The sequence below is a fragment of the Periplaneta americana genome, chromosome 6, assembly GCF_040183065.1.
Source record: "Periplaneta americana isolate PAMFEO1 chromosome 6, P.americana_PAMFEO1_priV1, whole genome shotgun sequence".
NCBI lineage: Eukaryota > Metazoa > Arthropoda > Insecta > Blattodea > Blattidae > Periplaneta > Periplaneta americana.
The window spans coordinates 44,032,994-44,057,968 of record NC_091122.1 but is presented as its reverse complement, the minus strand read 5'-3'; the positions used below and the strand labels follow the sequence as shown (position 1 = coordinate 44,057,968).

The window sequence follows — 24,975 nt, the reverse complement described above, 5'->3', positions numbered from 1 at the left end:
TTGTAAAGAAATTTGAAGTTGCAGACACTGAATTACTGTTACTGCACTTCTGTTCTTATCACATAATGACGAATCAGTGCGCGCTGTTTAGCCTATATGAATTATTTTGGAAATGACTTTATCCGTCTCCCCCTTTACTCTGAAATACGTGCAGCGGATGGTTTAATGCGGTTCCGAAGTTCTGGCTCCGGTCTTTCACAACTCTGCAAACACCAAAGTTTGCTCCGAGTTACAGCATCTGGCAAGTTTCTGTGGAGGCAGCCCGTGCTAACTTTTCAAATCTTAGTGCTCCGAACTAGTCCAGTGGTTATAAGGGCTGCATAACACACTTGTTACCAAATCTTCTGACGTAAGGCATGCGCCTAATGCACAATTTTTAGTAAACATGATCACCATTATAACTAGGCTTGTGATCTTGGGGACCGATAGGATGCTTACGGTGGTTTCAAGTTGACTATCCGTTAACCAGTCAGTACTCTAGCACGCATAAATACTGGGTGTTCAGTTCAAAGTGTGTCATGGCTCGCTGTATGCCGTCATGTGGCTAGTCGACGAGCCTAGAGAATTCAATCTTCCTACACTTCCGCAGATGTGTATTACTTATGTGCCAGAGAAGTTGCCTAGCAAGTACGGCGTTCATTCAGGAGAGTACTTACCGATACGTACGGTAACGCCGGTAGTGGCAGGAATGTGAACTGTTTCGAAACATGTACTGAGGTGAGTTTTTTCTTACTGTCGGGATATGGGGAGAGGGTTAAGACGATTACTTACGTATTTGTTGACATTAACTTCGACGGTCAACATGGACGCGTAGCATTTGATTTGTGTTGTGGAATGGTGCCGTACGCAACCGATGATTTTATTTTTTTATTTTAGTAGATTATTTTACGACGCTTTATCAAAGCTTAGGTTATTTAGCGTCTGAATGAGATGAAGGTGATAATACCGGTGAAATGAATCCGGGATCCAACACCGAAAGTTACCCAGCATTTGCTCATATTGGGTTGAGGGAAAACCCCGGAAAAAACCTCGACCAGGTAACTTGCCCCGACCGGGAATCGAACCCGGGCCACCTGGTTTCGCGGCCAGACGCGCTGACCGTTACTCCACAGGTGTGGACGCAACCGATGATAACAAATACCCTGTGTACGACTTGGCCGCGCAAAACACAATTCGAAAGAGGTTATGATAGCACACAGACCGTACAGACCGCCATCTGTTGCTACGACGTTCAAGTTATACCGTACACGTTCTCAAGTTCAGATTGAACGCCTTGATTAATAGGCAACTTCTCTGACACAAAAGCTGAAACTCGCTTCAAGTCGCTGACTCATCTACAGTGACGTCATGACACACTTTCAAATGAACACCCAGTAGTGTATCTGCTGAATATTCCGTTCGCTAGTCACTACCGTAGCATGCGTAAACAGTGTAGCTGCTGAATAATAATGCCGAAGCGTAAAGGTTCTGAGGAGCATATTTTTGCAGCGGAATTTGGTGAGTGTTTTGAAGTCGGGATCATTACATGTAAATTATGTAATACAAACATACGAAGTGACAAGCGATATTATACAGAATGTAAGGGGTATAAGTGCCATTATTTTAACTGATGATTGTTCATGTCATAAGGAAAAAAAAATGTTCTTATAATTTTTTTCTAATTGCAATGTTTAACTATAGTCGCGACGCTGTTATTCCCGGCGTGACTCCTCCTCTTTGCTTACGTCTTAGGAAGTCAAGGCTCTATAAAGTCTAGGTAGGTAGTATCGTTCGCCATTTTTGTTATTTCGTTGCCGAGCTAGGCCTACCATACGAGGAATCTATTTGCCACACCGTTAAACATGATCATGTCGTAGCTCCTGTGATAATAAATCAAACGCACTGTAATTCAGCAAATAATTGAGCTGCAAATAACGTCTTCGTGTGCTTTCTACGAACGCCAACGAAAGAGCCAAAATGGCGGGCGATTATATTAAGTATTTATCGAGTCTTAAGAAATGAAAAATGTCTTCATCAGCGAATCACAAGACGCACACGTTTAAATGTAGCCGACCTGCAACGCGATTGGCTGCCGGAAATTAGAGCGACAGGACTATAATTACTAAAGTTTACAATATTAAGCGTTTGGCAACGCTGCTGGATGGAGAGGAGGGAGTTTACAAGTATACGGTACAGCTCAAGCGGATACAGACATACCGGTACAAAACAGATGCTCTGTTCTAATGCAGGGTTGTTTACATAAAACGAACAGCAAATACAAACTTTCAATCTCATTGACAGAACTTTATGGTAAATTTCCGTTTTATTTAACAATATTGGGAATATTGATCCATTTTTTATTGTACGTCTAAGAAATAGGCAATAATACACTCAGGGACAAAAAAACCGGACACTTTAATATTTGCTGGTATTTTGCAAAATATTATCTTCTCATACAATATTATGGTAGCCATCTGTTGTTATGGTGACGTGTATATATTGTTGATTGTTTTTTGTTTTATAAACAAGCTATTACAACCAAATATTCCAATTTTGCTTTCGGAGTCTCAGCTATAACAATTTTGTCTCAACCATTTTGTGCTTCATTATCGTTATCATTCGTTATTTCTTTATTTTTACATTTTGTGAGTTTAAGTGGGGTTGTAACATTTGTCTGAAAACAAGATTCGACCTGAAGATGTGGCTCGAGCTGTAGCCCTTTACGATGATGGACGCAGTGTACGTTACATTGCAAATGTTATGAATATGGCTAGAAGCACAACCCATGATGCCATAAAACGGTATAGAGAGACCCTAGAATATCCCAGAAGACCAGGTTCGGGTCGTCCAAGAGCTACAAATCCAAATGAAGACAGGTATATGGTGTTGAGAGTTCTTAGGGAGCGCAACCTGCCAGCTACTAGTGTAGCCCAGTAATTTGTTAACATGCATGGACGCCCAATTTCGGTCAAAACAGTTAGAAGGAGGTTGAAAATAAGTGGAATAATATCAAGTAGACCTGCAACTGGTCCCAGACTTCTCAGGATGCATCGAGTTGAACGACTGCGTTTTTCAAATGGTCACAGGGATTGGAGAAATGGACAGTGGAGCTGTGTTCTGTTCACTGATGAGTCCCGTTTCAATCTGTGCTCACCTGATGGACGTGAAAGAGTTCGGAGAAGGAGGGGAGAACGATTTTCACAGTGTTGCATTTCCGAAAATGTGCCGTATGGAGGTGGTGGAATGATGGTTTGGGCAGGAGTGTGTACGGATGCTCGTACAGAGTTGGTTTTTGTTGAAAATGGAAGACTAACAGCTGATAGGTATATAAATGAATGTTTGGCTGATCATGTTGTGCCATTTGGCCAATTTGTAGGCGATAATTTTGTTTTAATGCATGATAATGCACGGCCGTATATTGCCCATGCGGTCGGAGATTATCTCCAAGAAGTGGGAATCCATGTTCTTCCATGGCCAGCAAGGAGTCCAGACATGAACCCAATTGAACATGTGTGGGACATGCTGGGACGGCGTGTTAAGAATAGACACCGAGACCAGAATCGTTACAAGAGTTGAGGCGAGCACTTGGCGAAGAATGGGAACTTATTCCTCAAGAAGACATTGCAAACCAAATTGAGAGCATGCCAAGACGTATGGATTCAGTTATTCAAACCAGAGGGGGGTAATACCCGTTACTAAAAAGAGTTTTTAATGTTTAAGGCACCATAAAATGGAAAAACAGTTAGACCAAATGATGCCATAGTTATACGCCCTTTGTAATTTTTTGTAAATTTTCTCATCAGAGATTTTTATTTTTTTCAAATGTTGTCGTATAAGGTGCTAAATGGAACATTATTTTGTTTAAATGGGTTTTGTTTCTTTTTGAAATAATTGGCAACAAAATACAAGCAAATATAGAAGTGTCCGGTTTTTTTTTGTCCCTGAGTGTATTTTACTACACAAAATCACATGCAACTTTTTTTTAAATGCAACATTTTAATTTCTCCCGCGTCCATAAAGCAGTAACATTTTTAAAGAAATTCTGTTTGTGTCATTTTCAATTAGGCCTAACAGGAAATTTAATGAAATAGTGTAACCTTATATAGGCCTAGTTTAATATCATAAAGTAAAATAAACCTTACTTTTACATACACTAGATCCTCGCTAATCCGGTCATCAGTAAACCGGCCCCTCAATTATCAGACCTCCTAATATACTTCCCATCACTACTACTACTTATAGTTTTCAGGGAAATTTGCACCGGTGCCATGTGTTATGCTGTATTACTTATGCACGTACATAAGTTCTAGTTTCGATTTAGAAGTACGAGTGGATGGAGCAGCTTATAACATTAAGTTTAATGACATTTTAAGTATCTTCAGTAATCCGGTACTCCCACTAATTCGGCATCCTTATGTGCAAGAAACTGCCAGATTAGCAAGAGTGTACTGTAATTAAAAAAGGAAGTAGCAACAACCAATTTACAGTACAAGTAAAAAATACAACTAAATTAAATTTTCCCAGGGCGTGGTGCGCAATTTAATTTGTCAAAAAACAACATTTAGTACAGTTAAAAAAACAATTCACAAAATAAATATAATATCTGTTATACCGACTGACACAAAAGGTTAACTCAGCAGACTATATCAGGCGGTGCGAGAACTGGTCATTTACAGCAAAAAAATTTAAATGCACACTTTTCCTGTTGTAGGCACCGATTTCATCTGTTTATTATTGTTTAGACTTTAGACAAACTTCAGCTGTAGGCCTATATCTCAATTATAGAAATATATGTTAAGTTATTGATCAACCAATCACAGTAAATCCTCTACCTATATGCTAATTTTGTAATTGTTCTCTTGAACCCGGTCTCAGTGTAGAGTAGTGCCAAAAAAAAAAGACCGGACCGACCCTTGTACCTGATTTCAGAGCCTTGTTCACCACAGAGCACGATAGACTGGTAACTAAGACTCTCGTGGTTCGAATCCTGCCTGGGAAGGAAACTTTTTTTTGTTCCTTATTCAAATTTATTCCCACTACTTTTCGATTGCAGCGACGTTTTACTACTTAATTAACTTATTATTTCCAGAACATGAATTTTACCAGCAATCGAAACGTATTAGGAATATAGCATGAACGTAAGTTTTGAGAGGCTGTCAACAGGAGGCATGTCCTCTGCAGTGCTATAGAAAAAAATCAAGGATATTGGTCGACACCTCTGTTGGCAATACAGTGAAACATCGAAAGTTGGCTGTTTTTCGTGTTTTGCTACACAGCTGTGAAGAAAGTGAGCATTGTTACATATAAATTACTCCTTTTATGTTAATTTCATAATGTATTTCATAATTATTTACTACTGCGGAATTAGCCAAATTCTATTGCGGATTTATCCGCACTGTTGCGGGATTAACCCGAGTTGTTCTTTTTCAACTGTAATGTATATACAACTAAATACAGGGTGGACCTCTCGAATGTACCTAATTTCAATTGTATGTGACTGGTAAACGGTTGAAGATAGAAACCTACAGTAACGTTTATATGAAAGGAAAACTCAACAAGTTTCGATATGCACATCACCATATCTCTACGTGAGCTCCAGCTGTCACTGTGACGATATCGAGGCGATGAACGATTTCTTGCCAAGCACGTTGGAGCATGTCTTCTGGAATGCTCTCAATAGCCTCTATGATGCGCTCCCGAAGATCACGAAGAGCTCTGACTGGGGTGGCGTACACTTTATCTTTGACGTAGCCCAGAGAAAGAAATCGTATTAGCGAATTCCACTTGGGTTTGTCATCCGGCTCCAGACGTTGCATTGACTGCACTTCGTAAGCGTACAGTTTGAGACGTTTGTGGACAATTCGTTGCAATGTTGATTTTGCTACTTGAAGTTACCGCGAAGCTCTTCTTAATGACTTCCACGGGCTTCGCTCATACGCGGCTTGAACATTTGCAACCATTTCGTCGGATATTCTTCGACCACCACCATGTTTCTTCAAATGTAGCTAAAAATGTATCCTGCCTCTTCTTAATATTTTAGCAGTTGGAGCATCATGGTTAAACACTCGCCGATACTCCCTTTGAACTCTAAACAATTGATTTAAATTCCGCATAGCACAACACAGTTTGCGCTTTCATCTGCGGTGTCGCTATTCTGACAATCGATGCACTCTACGAAAAGAAACTGTGTCTGCCCACCATCTACCGACAGGATTCGAAACTTGTTGAGTTTTCCTTTCATATAAACGGTACCGTAAGGTTCTATCTTCAACGTTCACCATTCACATACAATTGAACTTAAGTACATTCGAGCGGTTTACCCTGTATGTTTGCATTTTAATAGATCTCTTTATCTCATTTGGTAATGAAAGGTTTCGTCCATGTCTACATACCTTGATAATATTTTTCAATAAACATTTTGATAAGAATATTATAGATTTACTTCTTAATATTGCGGAATTAGCCGCATATTATAGATATACATTAGTAGGTTACCGTACTGTGAACACGGAACATCCAACGATGACTGTGGTGGAAGAGCGAGAAGACGAGAATGGGTCGTGGTCAGCGATTTGATCGACGGAGCATGAGACCACGATGCTCGCTAGGGGGCGTGTTCCTATCGCTGATCAAAGTACTACGATCCCTTTAAAGATAGTATTGATGGATGTCTACTGAAAGCTTCAATTCCAATTTCAATTGAATAGAGGATAAGACCTTTATCACCCTCACGTTTGCGACGAGATGGTTCGCAAATTGGAATAAGTTGAGATATAGATCAGTGGTTGCATTTTCGTGTCTACAGGCCTTCTAGAACGGGAAAACCACGCACAGGACATGGCATTGAGTTCATGATTCAAGGTTTTCTTAATTGTGAAAGTAATGTGGGCTGAATTATAAAGGATTTTATTACAGGTACTTAATCTAACTCGTAAATAAGGAGCTATTCAATTTTAAACATTTTTATTGTTTTGTATGTTTTGTTTCAGTATAATTTAATTTTTTTTTTCCTTGAAAGACAATTATAATAAGTGATATTCATTCATTCATAGTTTTCTACCCAACGGCAATCTTTCATTGCAAACCCAGCATTCTCCAATCCATATATCTTAATGTTGTTTATAATGTGACCAGTCTAGTACTAACATTGAAAATTAGCAATAAAGTTAATTCACCCAAAAAAATTCGCTCAAGAATATTAACCCAGGAATATTCGCCCAAAGTGATTACATCCAACGATTTTCATTCTCACCCTCATTCACGGAAAATTCACCCATTGCGATAAGTTTAGTTCATTTCATAGTAAATACATTTTTAACAATTCGTTTCCGTGGTAACATTTGTATTTTGAAATAAGTAAGTGTATATGAATATCTATTTCATTTTAAACAATAAAGTGCATAAGATTTGTTGATGACGTGGCGTTGTTAGCAGACGAGAAGACGATACTAAGGGACATTCCACTGGACCTAAATGACAGCTGTAAACAGTATGGGATGAAGATAAATGCCAATAAGACTAAACCTATGGACATGAGAGGAAACATAAAGAATGTAAACGTGCGAATTCTAAACGAGGTAGAAGAACAAATGGACAGCTTCAAATCCAGGAGTTGGATCTAGGACGAAGAGTGAAAGAACCACAAAAACGAAAAATATAAATGCTTAAATATAAGGCTGCAAAATATTACACAAAGATATGATGGATTCAAAGACGAAGGACGTGTCGTTGAATATTTGTGTGCCAATGGTTACAGCATTCAAATCTGAAGAAATCCGCCCAAGACTCGGTTTCTGCAATAAAATAGGCCTACAATTTTTCAGAAGATATGTAAACCATTAAAAACTTTGTTCCACCTAAATTATTGCATCATCATCATCCTTAGCTCGACAACCCATCATGGGTCCTGGCTGTCCATAGGAGTTTCCGCCATTCATCCCTATTTCTAGCAACACTCATCCAGTTTTTAACTCCAATAGTTCTGGCATCCTCCCTGATGCCATCCTCCCATCTGACCTTTGGTCTTCCTCTTCGTCTACTTCCCCCTGGTTCATATCGGAGGACTCTGATGGCTGGTCTCGAGTCCTCTAATCTCATTATATGACCAGCCCACCTCAGGCGTCCCATTTTTATAAAAGATGTTATATTGGGTTCACTGAAGAGTTCATATAATTCATGATTATACTGGGCTCTCCATTCGTTATCTACATTGACTGGCCCAAAGATCGACCTTAAAACCTTCTAAATTATTGCATTACCAACAATTTTTTTTAAATAATATATGTGAATTTTCTACGTGCTAATTTTCTCTTGGGTTAATTTATTTGGGTACATTCTCCGGTGCGTCAATCGTGCATGGGTCAAACTTCATTTGGGTATGAACTAGCACCGAACCGTTTATAATCTGATATCTTCTTCTGCCCCAAACTTTTCTCCTGATCTCCATTCTTTCCAGTGCATCCTTCGGTAGCCAATTTCTTTTACTCTTCCTGATTAGTTTCAACATTATTCTTCACTCACTCTTTCTAGCACAGCTTTCATAACGCAAGGATTAACAAAATGTAGCCTACCAACAATGGTTAAATTGTTACCATAGCAACTATAACCATAGTACGTTTATATAAAATAAATGATATATTGCATAGCGATAGAAAAAATATTATCTTTCAGACGATATTAGAAAAACTATAGGCTTCAATTTAAAAATATCCTCGATGACGTCTTAACTCTCAACAACAATAGTGGAAAAAATCTTCCAAGGTTTAACGTGTCCGAGGTTTTTTTTTAATCCAAAATCACCTTATTCAATTTTGATTACAATTATGCGTGCTTTTGAAAAGCTTTGTACAATGAGATCATACAGTATACTAGGGCATTCGAAAAGTAATGGCAAGATAGTTACTGTTTCACACGTATTTAGGTTACTTTTGACATTGCATAGACTACTTAAAATTTAATCTTCTCCCATGTCAACAATACGTTGTCAAATTCTTGGAAGACGGCGGATTTCATCTGCAGCAGCATTTCTGGATATCTCTCTCTCTCTCTCTCTCATTGATCAATCTAAAGCTCTTCGGATGTCAACTCTTGAATGCCTCGCTTCCACCCAACTTGCAATAGTTCAGTATGGTAGGACTTCTCTCCCACAGGCTTCTTGTAATGCCCTAAAGCACTGAGTTGCATGTTTTTCTCTTGCAACTTGAATTTTTATGAAACACCTTTGTTTATACTTTTATGGCTGTATTGTTTACTACAAATCAGAAACAGCGACTGTATTTACAAAATATGGCTACTTCGAGACTTCGAGTATTGCAAATTTATTAACACAATCGCTGTTCTATTACGTAGTACAAGATTTCAATGGTCACCGTTAGGAGCATTGATTTACAGCATTGTTGCCATTACTTATCGAATGCCCTAGTATTTCACTAAAGACACCAGTTTTTTAAATCTATTTGCTCGTGGTCGTCAACGTGGTCCAGTGAATATAAGGATGTGACAGACGCAATAATGTTACTCACTTTCTCACTAACCACTCAATTCGTTCTGTTAGGCCTCAAACACTTTGTGGGGAATCTGGTTTCCAAATACCTGTAATCTGCACCCATACCAGTGCCACAAGGCGCGGGGTCAGCGAATGGAGGAGGGCGGAGACCTTGGATAGCTGGTAATTACGTGTGTGGCGCTCCCGTTAATGTTCCTGTGGAGGGAGGTTGGATTTATCATCAATTTGTAAGCGGAATGATTCCCGACTACAAGATGAAGTTTTCCATCATTTATTTCGAATGTTGAAATGAACTGGGAGGAAAAGTCCTAACGAGGTGACACAAGTTATAGCTACCGGTTGCCGGGACATCAGAGACAGAACAAGATATCTAGATGAGTTTTCTGGTAAAAATAAACCTTAGCTTTTGCTTTGCAGTGAAACAGTTAAATAATTTGACAGGCTTAGTGGAAGAAGGAAATAAGGCGTTTCTTTGAAGTTGAAAACTTGAAGTAGGCCTATGTGCGTGCTGTAGGGATTTCTAAGCCGGTGGTCTCGGATCGAATTCTACATTATGCTTCCATAACTTTCTTTACCGAACATGCCGGCATGATCTTGTCTACGTCTGTATATCTAAATAGACCATGACCGTCTGCGACCAGATTTGTTAGAAAGGTGAATGGCAAACAGTAGAGAGACAAGACCTCAAAAGACATTAAATCTCTTAAAGATCTAAACAATGGCAGTCAAAGCAAAAATATATGATATATCATTTCAATGTACCGAAGTACATATGATATTTCCATGCAGATATTCTGCGTCATCATACGATGAAAGAGTAATGGAACGGAAAAAAACTCTCCGGCGCCGGGATTTGAACCCGGCTTTTCAGCTCTACGTGCTGATGCTTTATCCACTAAGCCACACCGGATACAACCCCGGCGTCGGACAGAATTGTCTCTGATTGAGTTCCAACTCTTGGGTTCCCTCTAGTGGCCGCCCTCTGCACTACGTCATAGATGTCTATGAACGTAGGACCGAAGTCGACACATGTGCTGAGGTGCACTCGTTATGAGTGACTAGTTGGCCGGGATCCGACGGAATAAGCGCCTCAGCACATGTGTGGACTTCGGTCCTACGTTCATAGACATCTATGACGTAGTGCAGAGGGCGGCCACTAGAGGGAACCCAAGAGTTGGAACTCAATCAGAGACAATTCTGTCCGACGCCGGGGTTGTATCCGGTGTGGCTTAGTGGATAAAGAATCAGCACGTAGAGCTGAAAACCCGGGTTCAAATCCCGGCGCCGGAGAGAGTTTTTCTCCGTTCCATTACTCTTTCATCGTAAAAATATATGAGTAAATTGAAGTCAGTTAATAGGAGATATAGGGGAAGATCTCCCAGTAACGGATACTTAAGCCTTTTCAACAGTTGCGGAAAATTTAAGTAACTGATTTCAATAATAATATTGCAAATACGTATGTATTTATTTACACTGCAAGTGGGCAAGCGCCCGGTAGCAGTGGTAAACACAATATAAATTACAATACACAATACAATTAGATACACAATACAATAATACACAATAATTACAATTAATAATAATACATAAAATAACGTAGGCCTAATTAATAAGCGACCCTAATTTTATATTACAACCTACATACAATGCTTTGTGCAAAGTTTGAGGCATCAGAACTTCATAGTGTTTAAATTAAAAATATTTAAATTTATCGTATTTTCATAAAATTAGCAACTTTAAACTGTTGTGGCTCCGAAACCCTTTCACCCGATGATCAAAATCATGGTTTATTTTGATGCTGAGAAATTAAAGTTTATATTGACATGTAAACAGTTTTTCTTACTTTTTATGGAAATGGAGAAATTTAGATTTTTGTTCATTAAGACGCCTTTGACCACGAAAAAATATTTTTAAAATATATGGTTAGATTCCGCATTGAAAGTATAAATAAACACATATTTTTTACTGTGCACCGTTGGTAAGAAAGTATTGAAAATATCAAATAAAGAAAATAAATAGTACACGCGTGAAGTAACCAGATGACTGTGAGACGGGAGCTAGCCTAGACAAGCAAGGCCAGGAGATAAACACGGGATGTTTCGTCTCGTAGCGCATAGCTAGGCTAGCTTTATCACAAGTTTTCATAAACACAGGAGTAAAATGACGCCCAACGCTCGCTTATCTTCAGCTCTCGGCCAGTGCGTGCGGTACTGCGCCGTTCAAGTCTAGGCGTGTGAAAATAATTTATATAATACCCTCGAAACTTACTGCCGAGCCACTAAGCAAACAATGCCAAATCTCTCTTAATAATTCCAAGGTTTTTTCTCAATATTTTTTACATTTTTACAAATAGGCAAAAAGCCTCAAAGTAAGTAAAATCAGATTATATGTCTCTCTGTATACAATAAAAATGATTACTTCTTAACATAACCTACCAAATGTCAGCTTCAAAATGAGCTCCCGTTCAATGTTCTGCAGTAAACGGTTCCAGAGTTCTGAGCGCTGAAAGAGGCTTGTTTTTATAAAATACGCTAAATTTGTCGCTCAATAGTACGAAAACCGTTTGACTTTCGATAGTATATTTTTGAAAATGCACTGTCCTTAGCACCTTGTAAAAATGGGGAAAAATTAGAGTATTAAAAAAATGCGAGGTTTTTTACTGATCGATTTCATATGGAATAGCCCCTATGTACCTATAGGCCCTACATAAGTTTCACATTGATACTCATAATAATCTTTCACTTTGCTCTCATCTCACTGCCCCTATGACACATTTCACTGACACTATATAATACATTTCACTGACACTGTAGAACACATTTCATTGACACTTGACTATAAATTATCACTGATCGAAACTATTCACTGCACTGTAAAATCATAACTTCACTGACTCACTGATATAACAGTTCAAATAAGACAAACAATTACACCCTTCTTCATACTTATAAACAGAACTACTTCTAAACTAAACATTTCTAGTCAAAGATCCTCTTACAAATTATTTTTATTTACAATCCAATCCAAGGGAGTAACTCGTCAGACTAAGTAAATACATGTCACCTTAAAAAATACACGTCACATTAATTTTAATTTACACTTTAAACACGACTTTTTAAGTTACTCTTGAAATCTCCTTAAGGAAGGGGAGCCCTCAAAGACCGCTGCAGGTAGGTCATTCCAATCATATATACATATATATATATATATATATATATATATATATAATCTATTCCAATTTCATTATATACGACCTTAAGTAATACGAAATCCATCTGATTTCATAGTAGTCGACCTTACATGAAATTATTCCAGTTCCATTATACTGTACATGTATTTCTATGAAAATAATTTTAATACCATTAGATTTTTGTAATAGTAGATGGTATGAAGTTTATCTCTCCTGACAAGAATATTGTACGAAATGGAAATATAAAAATTGGAAATTTATCTTTTGAAGAGGTGGAGAAGTTCAAATATCTGGGAGCAACAGTAACAAATATAAATGATACTCGGGAGGAAATTAAACACAGAATAAATACGGGAAATGCCTGTTATTATTCGGTTGAGAAGCTTTTATCATCCAGTCTGCTGTCGAAAAATCTGAAAGTTAGAATTTATAAAACAGTTATATTACCGGTTGTTCTGTATGGTTGTGAAACTTAGACTCTCACTTTGAGAGAGGAACAGAGATTAAGGGTGTTTGAGAATAAGGTACTTAGGAACATATTTGGGGCTAAGAGGGATGAAGTTACAGGAGAATGGAGAAAGTTACACAACACAGAACTGAACGCATTGTATTCTTCGCCTGACATAATTAGGAACATTAAATTCAGACGTTTGAGATGGGCAGGGCATGTAGCACGTATGGGCGAATCCAGAAATGTATATAGAGTGTTAGTTGGGAGGCCGGAGGGAAAAAGACCTTTAGGGAGGCCGAGATGTATGTATGTATGTATTCACACTGCAATGGGTATATACCCGGTGGCAGTGGTAACTAATTACACTCAATAATGACAATAATAAACTTAAAATTAAAAATACAATTAATAATAATACTAATAATAATAATAATAATAATAATAATAATAACAACAACAACAGGGAATATCCTAAATTAAATGAAGCACGAATACTTAAAATAACATTTAAAATAAATCAAATTTGTATCTTAAACCTAAGTTCGAATTAAAACCCACGACTATGTTATGTTCATATCTGCACAAGTACCTTTCCACATTACACTCATTTCGCTGTCAACTCACTCACTGCACTGGAACTACGACACATTTCACTGATTCTATCCTGATTTCACTAACACTTCAAAAACATTTCACTGTTCAAATACTTTGCACTGCCACTATAAACTATAAAGCTTCACTGAAGGAACACGTTTCACTTACACAACACACTTCACTGACACAACATAATTCTTCACTAATACAACACTTCAATAACAACATATCATTTACACCCTTTAAATACTGTGTATAATTACCGTCTATTAGTAAAGTCCTTAAGCCTATTTTTAAATACATATTTGGTTGTTGGTAAAGCCTTTAGTAAGTCTGCAGGTAAAGCATTCCAGTCCCTGATAGTCCCTGTAGATGGGAAGATAATATTAAAATGGATTTGAGGGAGGTGGGATATGATGATAGAGACTGGATTAATCTTGCTAGGGATAGGGACCTATGGCGGGCTTATGTAAGGGCGGCAATGAAACTCCGGGTTCCTTAAAAGCCAGTAAGTAAGTAAGTAAGATAGTATGAAGTACGTTCCTGTTTTTATATACACAACATTCTGTGAAACCCATTTCAGTTTCATTATGCAGTTAGTAGCTGCTATGAAATATATTCTTTGTGCGAGATCGTGCGTATTTGCTTGTTTTCCGCACAGAACCAATACGCGGTAAGTGTGAAATACCACATTCAGTATTCCCAACCTAACACACATAACAATTTCCCTCTTCTTACCGCTTAAGCGCGACATTCATTTTACTGCTTTAGGCTTTTAAGATATTATTTTTAGAGACGTTTAACATAGTAATAATTATAAATTGGAAACTTACCACTGCAATTTCACCTAAATTGCAATGTTAATTATTGTTTTTAAATATTTAAAAACATTAAGTAAAGTCTACTACTCCACGAAACTGATTGCATTCCTGATTAAGGAAGCCGTGAAAAAATCAACAAGATTCCAGATGCCGATGTTATTACTACAATATGTTATATAAATAATATTGTTAAAATATTAAAATGAAAAATAAATCATTACATAACCTTACCGTTTGTTTTAAGTTCGCATTTATAGACTGGGGGGAAAAAAAAAGACAGACGTATATCACGGCCTGCTGGAGTATAGTAAAGACAGAAAACATTTTATAGCAACAATGTTGAAGAAAGATGTTTTGGTTTTCCGAAGTTGCCGTCATTAAACAGAAACCAACATGGAGATTTCATTGCAACTAATTAGAAATTCGTCTTTCAGGTATGTAATAAACGATCTTCGCACAAAATAATGTACGATACACGAGCGGTATGTTTGTTTTCATGTTCTCGGAAATTAAAAAAGCTCAACTACGTTTCGCTTTTCAAACTTTTCCTCGAACATGAAAACGTCAACATACCGCTCTTGTAACGTATATTACTATTACATATTTATACGAAATAATATTCACATTTCATTATATACCTACTCCATTCCAATGTATGGCAGTTCTGTCGTAGCTGTCCTGTTCCCAGTCCGGTGTTTTAAAAAAGCTCGTGTTTCTTTAAACGCCACATAACCACATTATGCAGGGACCGAACACCGAACGCCTTGTAAGAGGTATATATTCAAAACAAGAGGCGTCGTCATTGCCGCGTTCTACTAAGAATGAATCACCTCCGTATCTTTTACGTTCTATTCTGCGGTCGGATCGTTTACACCTTTTCCCCATAATCGGTTTAACCTCTGGGAATAAAGTACACATGGATTACCGGCCTCTGCAGGACACACGTCACCCGAAGTTGTAAAATCTGAACCTTATAAGGGTTAGCGAATGGGACAGGTATGCACCCCACACCCCCCTCTCGCTCGGTTTGTTGTACATTATGATAAATTGTAATCCCCCGGTGTTAAAACAAGTTCCAGTACCGTCGGTTTAAATAAAGCTTTGAATCCCTGCCCGCACAAGGCAATTGCTACATCACTGTTCATAAAAGAAGAGTGTGTAAATAAATAAGGGTTTTCTCTTTGATCTTGAACTAAAATTTGTTATGAAATTTATAGTCTGTATTGTAATTTCAGAACATGTATTAACTACCGGCTTAGCTCAGTCGACTGAGGCGCTTGCCTGTCGATCCGGAGTTGCTCTCGGGCGTGGGTTTGATTCCCGTTTGGGTTGTTTCCCTGGTTGGGTCCCCCCCCCCCCGAGGTTTCTCCCAACCGTAAGGCGAATGCCAGGTAATCTATGGCGAATTCTCGGCCTCACCTAGCCAAATACGATTCGCTATCACTAGGGCTTAGAAGGTGAGGAAAGAGTAATATGCGTTACAAGAGCGGCATGTTGACTTTTCATATTCGAGGAAAAGATTGAAAAAGCGAAACGTAGTTGAGCTTTTCTAATTTCCGAGAATTTAAAGAAAACATACCGCTCGTGTATCGTACATTATTTTGTGCGAAGATCGTTTATTACATACCTGAAAGAGGAATTTCTAATTAGTTGCAATGAAATCTCCATGTTGGTTTCTGTTTAATGACGGCAACTTTGGAATACCAAAATATCTATCTTCAACATTGTTGCTATAAAATGTTTTCTGTGTTTACTATACTCCAGCAGGCCGTGATATACGTCTGTCTTTTCTGCGTTTCGCTTTTTCAAACTTTTCCTCGAACATGAAAACTTCAACATACCGCTCTTGTAACGCATATTACTATTATTTTGGGTCATTGTAGGCTAGAAAATGGTGGGTTTTATTTGTCCTTTTATGCCTTTTTCGGCTTTTTTGGCTTATTGCACCTTCTTTAGCCTTTTTTTCAGGTCTTAATGGTTTTCTTTTTTGCAACTTAAGCTTCTTTCGACTACATTTTTACTGCCATTTTTACAAATCTAGAATCCAGCACGAGATCTCACTTGCTTCAAGTATGCACCAATGACATCCGTTGATGTGGAGAGAAGTTTCGCGATGTTTCGCAACGTGCTGTCAGAAAATCGACGATCCTTTACACCTAAGAAACTGGAGATGACTATTGTGATGTAATGTAATGCTAACTGAGGTAACGTTTCCGAAGTGCAGTTTTTGTAACCCTAGTGTGGTTAAGCCAATAATATGATTCTAATTATACTAATTTCGATTTCTTTCTCCAGGATGTCCATCGCGAGTACGCTGAATTCATTCTAGGTGACAAAAATCGTTCATTTTAATTTCTCCAAGTACTTTTTCTAACAAACACGGAATTTCTTTTTCAAATTATGTTAATCTAAAAAATATATAATGTCTGAAACGAGAAGCATTTCATTCATATAGTGTTTTTCGCACTGTATGTTGCATACCACCATAATTTTGTATTTTTGAAACATTATATTCATTAAATAAACCCACGGAAACCTTTGTCATTTAGCTCAGTAAAACAATATATCAAGCAACTACAAAAAAATAATCACCAAGAAGAATTGGACATAAACATTTCGCAACAACGTAGGAAATTACTGAAGGATATACTTCCTGAACCCAGAAGACTAGCAGTTGCAAGCTTTTGGTCTTAACACTGAACATGACATCCTGGGTAAACACCTCAATCGTCTTGGCATCCTTCCATCAGCAACCTGCATTTTGTACCATCAACAGGAAGACATGGATAGACAACATCTTGCAAAATGCCCTGCTCTGAAATCCTCCAAAGAAGTCGACCGCTACTGGGAAGCCAGAGCCCGAATGTTTTTAATTACTTAATCCGTAGTTTTGTTCACCACTTTCTTGTTTTTCCCTCAGTCAATGATAGTAAATATCATGTACTGGCCATTAGACAAATAAATAAATATTCATTAAATATATAATTGAAACTGAAATTATTAATGAATTCAGATCACCTTTTTACGTCTTTTTTTTTTCCAGTCTTCAGGCCCTTTTTATGATATCTTTAGGTCTTTTTAAAGGTCTTCTTAGGCAATTTATAGGTCTTCAACTTCAGAGCCCTAGCTATCACCAATCCCATCGACGCTAACTAACCTAGAGTTGATGATTATGGCATGAGTGAAAGTTTGTCGGACGAATGATAGTGAGTAATAGTATTATCCACGAGTTGGATACAACACTTTATGGCATCTTAGCATTATAAATTGTAGGAAATAAATGATGAAATAAATATTCAATTCGGGATCCCTAGCGTTGCCATAGCTGACAAATTGTCTTCATATGTTCGTATCGATCAGTTGCGCCTGGCCTTGACATTGAGTAAGGAGTAATGGATGGCCTTGCAGGTTATGTTACAAATGTTTCTTTATTTTGTTAATATAGTTTCTCTGGATCACAGAACTATTTTATGTCATATTACAAAAGTGATCCAAATTGTTAAAGATTGGAAATAAATGATACGTTACCTTCTGTCCTGCATTTCATTTCTTGTTACGTGGCGCGTAAGAATAATAACCAAGGCAGCAAGCGTTCCGGTATTACGTCATAGATAATACGTCATTGCTTTTATCAGCACGCGTGCCATAATAAGCGAATTATGCACCACGATTTTTGATGTAGTAACAACCTGTTTATAATACTAGGATGGCATAAAAATAATTTTAAAAATTAATATTGTTGGACTCTGCTATGGTTTCAACGTCGCGTGAAAGCTACTTGGCGAGTTCGCATCTCGCCAAGGGCATAGATATTTGTTACGGATGCAATATTTTGAAATAAATAGATAATATTTATTTATTTATACCGGCAGAGTTAACGCCATAGGGGGCCTTCTCTTACACTCTACCAGGTTACAAAGTACACAAGCAATGAAATTTAACAAAAAGTGAAAGAACAAAATACTAACATATTGCAGAAAATGATAACATAACAAGAGCTGACAATGTACAAAATGAAAATAATACCATAGGCTAATAGAGAAAATACAGATCTAAAGACTGGAATATACCGTAAGCAACTCAATTAGTACAAAATATAGTTGACAGAGAAAACGTAAGGGGGAATGCAACAAATGCAATGTAATATAATAAAAGAATCTAAATTTAAATAAACGCCACAATAAAAAGGCTATGATAATAAATTCATCTGGTGGTCAAGAGAGTTCCGTGCTGTTGAACGGAAAGGAAGAAAAATATATTATTTACAACTGTCGCAGAGAAAAGAGCTTATAACTGAAGGGAATCTGAATTGGAAGAGTGCAATTTTAGTTTGTTTTTGAAACTAGATAATGTTCAACAGTCTCTGACATGTTGTGGTAGAGAGTCCAGAGATGAGCTACAGAGACTGTGAAAGATAAAGAATAGGAGGTTGTTCTGTCTTTAAGAATGAAGAGTATGATATGGTGTTGTGAGCGAGTATCTATTGCGTGATATGAGGACAAATGTTGAAAACGAGGAATTAAATAGCTAGGGTTAGAGTTGTGAAGAATATTGAAGAGTAACGTGAGAGAGTGAATAGTTCTTCGCTCTTTGTGACGGATCCAGGACAGCATATTTAGTGAAGATGAGATCGACGGACGTTGCAAATATATCGTATACATGCATTATGAACTATTTTTGCTTGTAACTTTCGACTCAGTCATTTCCGGACCAGGGTTCCTTATCTCAAATTGATACATTTCAGAGGCCTGCATCGGACGTTTTCGCTCGAGCGCCGACTAGTTCATAGCATAATCCGATAGGTAGCGTACATGCATGATGGGTAAAATTGTCGCGAGCGATAAATCCTCGAACGGTATAAGCCGAGCGTTAGACATTCGTTCTTGTTACAGTAATGAACTGTGTAGTAACATCATAGATGTTTATCATTTCAAAACTTTGCAGTGTTTAACTAACCTCTCCGTAGTACAACTACAAAACTTGCTTTAAAATGTAATATAATTGTTGTAGGTAATTTATTTATTTTTTTCCACACAGGAGTGATTTTGTTTTTGCCACATCTGATATATGTTATTGGATGTAAATGTAATTATTATAAACGGAGAACACAATCACGATAATGCAAGAACTGTATCAAGTTTTCTAGTAATAATAATAACCTCTAACAATTAGTGTATCAATCTTTGCGTCTGTAACAGTTGTGCAGCATGGTTATTCGTTTTATTATATTTTCTGTGACGTTATCTCTGTACTAATATTGTTATTAATCTACAGCTATATCAATAATATTTTGTAAAACGTTTCTACATTGTCGCAGTATATAGGTGGAACACTATGTATGGACCGATCATATTATATATGTTGTAAATCAAATACTGAATAATTTTTAATTAGCAATAACTGTATATCGAAGTTTTTCACACTATTTTATTTATAACTTCATGTTTCTGTTTTGATACGTTCCATTTGATCGTTCCACTAAACGTTTGTCATAAACGCAGAAAACAAAGCCTTATTTTTACCGTGTGAGCAAAATATATGTGTATATTATCTGTCGCCTTCCATACAAGATAAGACATGTCGGTGAGATGACCTTGTACTGTGTTTCTATTTATTACGAGCGTATCACGACCGATATCTCACTCGAGGATGCGACATTCGACCGAGTTCAAGAGAGCGATTTAACTCCAATGCAGCATTCTAATACATTTGCCCTTCCCCATCATCCCTGAAAGCTTGTAACACCAGCCCGGAAACACCCCGTATAATAATATTACATTTTCAACGATATGAAATCACGAGCGTAGCTGGCGTGATAGGCACATTTTTCTGCTCATCCAGAGCTGCGTTTGGATGTTGGTTCGATTCTCTCTTGGGCTGATTTACTGGTTCGGTTTTTTCCTATGTTTGCTCCAATTGTAAGGCGAATGTCAGGTAATCCTATGGCGAATGCTCCGATCTCATCTCGCAAATACCATCTATCACCAATTTCATCGACGCTAAATAACCTAGTAGCTGATACAACGTCGGAAAACGTATTAGGCCTATGTGTCTTTCACGTGTTAAATTGTATGTTACCTTGTTAATATGTTTCGGCCTGCTTTTGGCCATCATCAGAACTGGTTTTTGCTGGTCTTGGCGCCTTTTGTTTCCTATGGGGGTGTGTTTGTGTAGTGTAATGTGGAGTCAAAGAGTGTGTGTGTTCTGAAATTGAATTGTGTGTTGAGAATTTCATTTGGATGTGTTTTTGTTTCCAAATTAAATTCTCAACATATAACTCAATTTCAGAACACAAACACACTCTTTGATTCCACATTACACTACACAAACACACCCTCACAGGAAACAAAACAAAAGGCGCCAAGATCAGCAACAACCAGTTCTGATGATGGCCAATAGCAGGCCGAAACATGTTAACAAGGTAACATAAAATTTAACACATGAAAGACACATAATACGTTTTCCAAAGTGATATTATACAGAGGGTGTGTTTGTGTAGTGTAATGTGGAGTCAAAGAGTGTGTGTGTTCTGAAATTGAATTGTGTGTTGAGAATTTCATTTGGATGTGTTTTTGTTTCCAAATTAAATTCTCAACATATAACTCAATTTCAGAACTCACACACACTCTTTGATTCCACATTACATTACACAAACACACCCTCACAGGAAACAAAACAAAAGGCGCCAAGATCAGCAACAACCAGTTCTGATGATGGCCAATAGCAGGCCGAAACATGTTAACAAGGTAACATAAAATTTAACACATGAAAGACACATAATACGTTTTCCAAAGTGATATTATACATAGTGTTAAAATTTGTGTAATCAAGATATGTGATACAACGTCGTTAAATAACCAAATAAAAAACAACATGAAAAAGAATACTGTGGATCAGTGCATCTTTTGAATATATCACACAAATGAACTCGAAGTAGGAATTTCATTGAGATGTGCCCACCTAAGCCACTCTTTCTCCCAAGGGACGGCTCGAGTTGTAGTTGCTAGCGTCGGATGAAGACATTCCAAAGTGAATTGGAAGTTTTGCTTGGGGGAGGGGTGGTTGATATATATCACTGTCGTCGTCTGTACCGCAGCGTCGGGACGCGTCGATAACATACCTGCCTGCGCTGCAAAGTAGGCGCAAGTGCCGGACAGATGCGCAGACCGCGCTGCTTCTTAGACGCGGCACTACGACCCCCGATATTTATGTACTAATAAATCTCCATGATTAACCAGCCTTTCGTCTTGAATTATTGTTACGGATGAGATGACTTCGTGGAAAATACTTTACGTCCGAGACTTAGAGAGTGAAATGTTTCTCAAAACTAACATGATAAATTAGTTTTATGTGGTCCAGTAAAAAGCAAATATTTTCAAGTAAAAGCTCACATGTCCATTAATTTTTACTTTATAATTATATAAAGTATAAACAGAAAGTCTGGGATGCTGCAAAAACCTGGCCTCGAGATTTTCACAGAAATACATGTCTTAAGAATTCGATTTTTAACACACTGGACACGAGTGATAGACGTTTCCATTGTTTTCTTGACTACAGAAATTAATGACGTTTCTAAGATTGGGTTTGTCTTTATCTTCAGATGAACAAAAAATTAAGTAAAAGGGTTATCCTATTCATTGGAGTTATTGCAAACAGCTGAATCCGCATGACCAACCAACGATTATTATTATTACAGGCCTCGTCACCGTTTTTGGCATGTGAAATAAGTAATGGGAACGTTAAGTGCGAGTGTCTTACGTATGCAGCAGTCTGTGGGCGATAAAGCTGACAACTGTGATTGGAATATTGCTGACGTGACTTGTCGTTAGGAGGTGCTACAATTCTCGGCTGCAGTGGCAACACAAGCTCACCAGTGTTGCCAACTGGACGGAAATTCCGTCAAAACGGACGGAATTTCAACGTAGCGGACGAGAAAAGAATGGTTTTGATGGGTGACTGAATTTCTGGCGGAATTTACGATTTACGTCGTCTTTTGACTTCCGTTAGCTGCTGTCATTTTAATTGTTTAATTTTTGGGGGATTTTACTTTTTCTTTGAACAGCCCTGCCTGTGCCGTAGGCCTACCATGTTGAAGAATCTCTGTTTCAGATTCCCTCGTAATCAAGCCAAAGATTGACGAATTATTATTTTAATCAAAATTGGTAAATAGAGTTAAAATTTGCTTTTTATTTGTATATAGATATATCATGTGGATATATTTTTATTTTGACGGATTCTGACGGATTTCTAGGTGTTAGATTGACGGGGATATAATTTATGTATTGGCAACACTGATTAGAAATTTCACTCATCTCCTCCCCTTAAGCATGATATTTTAGGTATCCAGAAAGATAAATGCACCTCTGATTGTGTTTCTGGTTAATATGTACATCAATTATCAGGCAGTACATCTCACTTGACGATATGTGTCAGATGAAGAACATTATTGTTTGTATACATCTGAAGTCTGATTAGTGTAATATATAGTTATAGTCTCGCAAGCAGGGAATACCGACGGAAGGAATACGAATGAATCAATGCGATAAGGACGAGCGGGCGACAGGAAAGGTCACGAGATAGCTTGAATGTTATTTAAGAGTACAGTCGGAAGAGAAATGACATCGATAGAATCAGTCTTGCGTTGTGATAGTTACATTACGACTTTAGTTTGCTCCATTGCATGTGAATACTGTACGTGTCTTGTATCGCACGGTATTATTTTATTCGTAAACATATGTTGCGCGTTTAATTAACTTCGAATTTTTCTCTTGCTACGTTCTTTATTCCCACAGGCGATGTCCCCATCTGTTCATCTTCTTGGAAGAGACAGTACTTCCATCGACTCGCACCTCTCACCCCCTTGGCGTGGCTACATACACACGTCAAAACAGACAGCAACGCCACCATTGGTTTTCGATAATACTTCCTTGCGGGAGCTATAATCGGCGACAATGACGTTGCCAGGATCAGGGCAAGGGGGTGCGGATGGGGTGTGAGTTGTAAAAATGTGGTACATAAAAAATCCAAAATGTTCTGTCATGCATTTGCGCGCATACTATACATCTGTCTATTAATATTACTATGTATTATTATTATTATTATTATTATTATTATTATTATTATTATTATTATTATTATTATTATTGGTCAGAGATTGAGAGTTTTTGAGAATAAGGTGCTTAGGAAAATATTTGGGGCTAAGAGGGATGAAGCTACACGAGAATGGAGAAAGTTACACAACGCAGAGCTACACGCATTGTATTCTTCACCTGACATAATTAGGAACATTAAATCCAGACGTTTGAGATGGGCTGGGCATGTAGCACGTATGGGCGAATCCAGAAATGCATATAGAGTGTTAGTTGGGAGGCCAGAGGGGAAAAGACCTTTGGGGAGGCCGAGACGTAGATGGGAAGATAATATTAAAATGGATTTAAGGGAGGTGGGATATGATGGTAGGGACTGGATTAATCTTGCTCAGGATAGGGACCAATGGCGGGCTTATGTGAGGGCGGAAATGAACCTCCGGGTTCCTTAAAAGCCAGTAAGTAAGTACGTATTAATTATTATTGGTCAGCATATCCATAACGATATATTAAGGGACGTAGTTTTTTCACATCCAAGAAATTGTTTGTTTTTGTTCTTCAAAATAACTTACGCCTAGTATTTTTTTAAATAAATTGCCCTTTGGGGTGCGGAAAGGGGTGCTCCGATTTTTTATGGGGTGCTTGCGCACCCTTTCGCACCCCCCTAGCGACGTCCCTGATCGGCGATGTATGCAATGGAGGAGGAAAGGAACTGGCCACCCTACCCCATTATCTCCTGGCCTAGTTGCCTCATGAGTGGTGCCTTATTGGTATCACTTGTGAGGTTCAGACCTGTCTTCGCGCAGTTGACTAAACGACAACAATAACAAAGATATATGTATCAAAGAAAGTAATTGTGGGAAATTTCACGCGTAACGCTATTACCAAAAAATATGATCTCTGGTTATATAAATTGCTCCTGTCTGTGTTGCAGGCGGTACGGCACCAAGTGTGGAGGCTGTTCTCAGGGTATCTCGCCGAGCGACCTGGTGCGCAAAGCGCGGGACAAAGTGTTCCACCTCAACTGCTTCACGTGCATGGTGTGCCGCAAGCAGCTGAGTACGGGAGAGGAGCTGTACGTGCTGGACGACAACAAGTTCATCTGCAAAGAGGACTACATCTCCGGCAAGACGCACCAAGGTAAGTCGGCCATCTTATTACTACAGAGCGCATTTGGGGTATATAAACCGCATCATCGGCCATACTACAGGTACGACCATAGGGCAGTGCAGTGTACTGTCCTCATACAGCCAGAACCATCACTAAACTTGGTGGTACATATTTTAGTGTTCCGTGAATGCGCTTTAAAATATTAAACCACCTATTGCTTATAGTTCACACTAAGTTAC

At 38.1% G+C, this 24,975-nt stretch overlaps 1 protein-coding gene across 2 annotated transcripts in view; it reads left to right on the top strand.

Moving 5' to 3' along the window:
- The window catches only part of Lim1 (LIM homeobox 1), a 539,144-nt gene that overhangs the window by 265,874 nt on the left and 248,295 nt on the right, over positions 1-24,975 (top strand). For both annotated transcript variants that reach the window (XM_069828032.1, XM_069828033.1), the window contains exon 3: positions 24,561-24,766. In XM_069828032.1, coding sequence (XP_069684133.1) covers positions 24,561-24,766 — 206 coding nt within the window. The remainder of the gene's footprint in view (positions 1-24,560; positions 24,767-24,975) is intronic.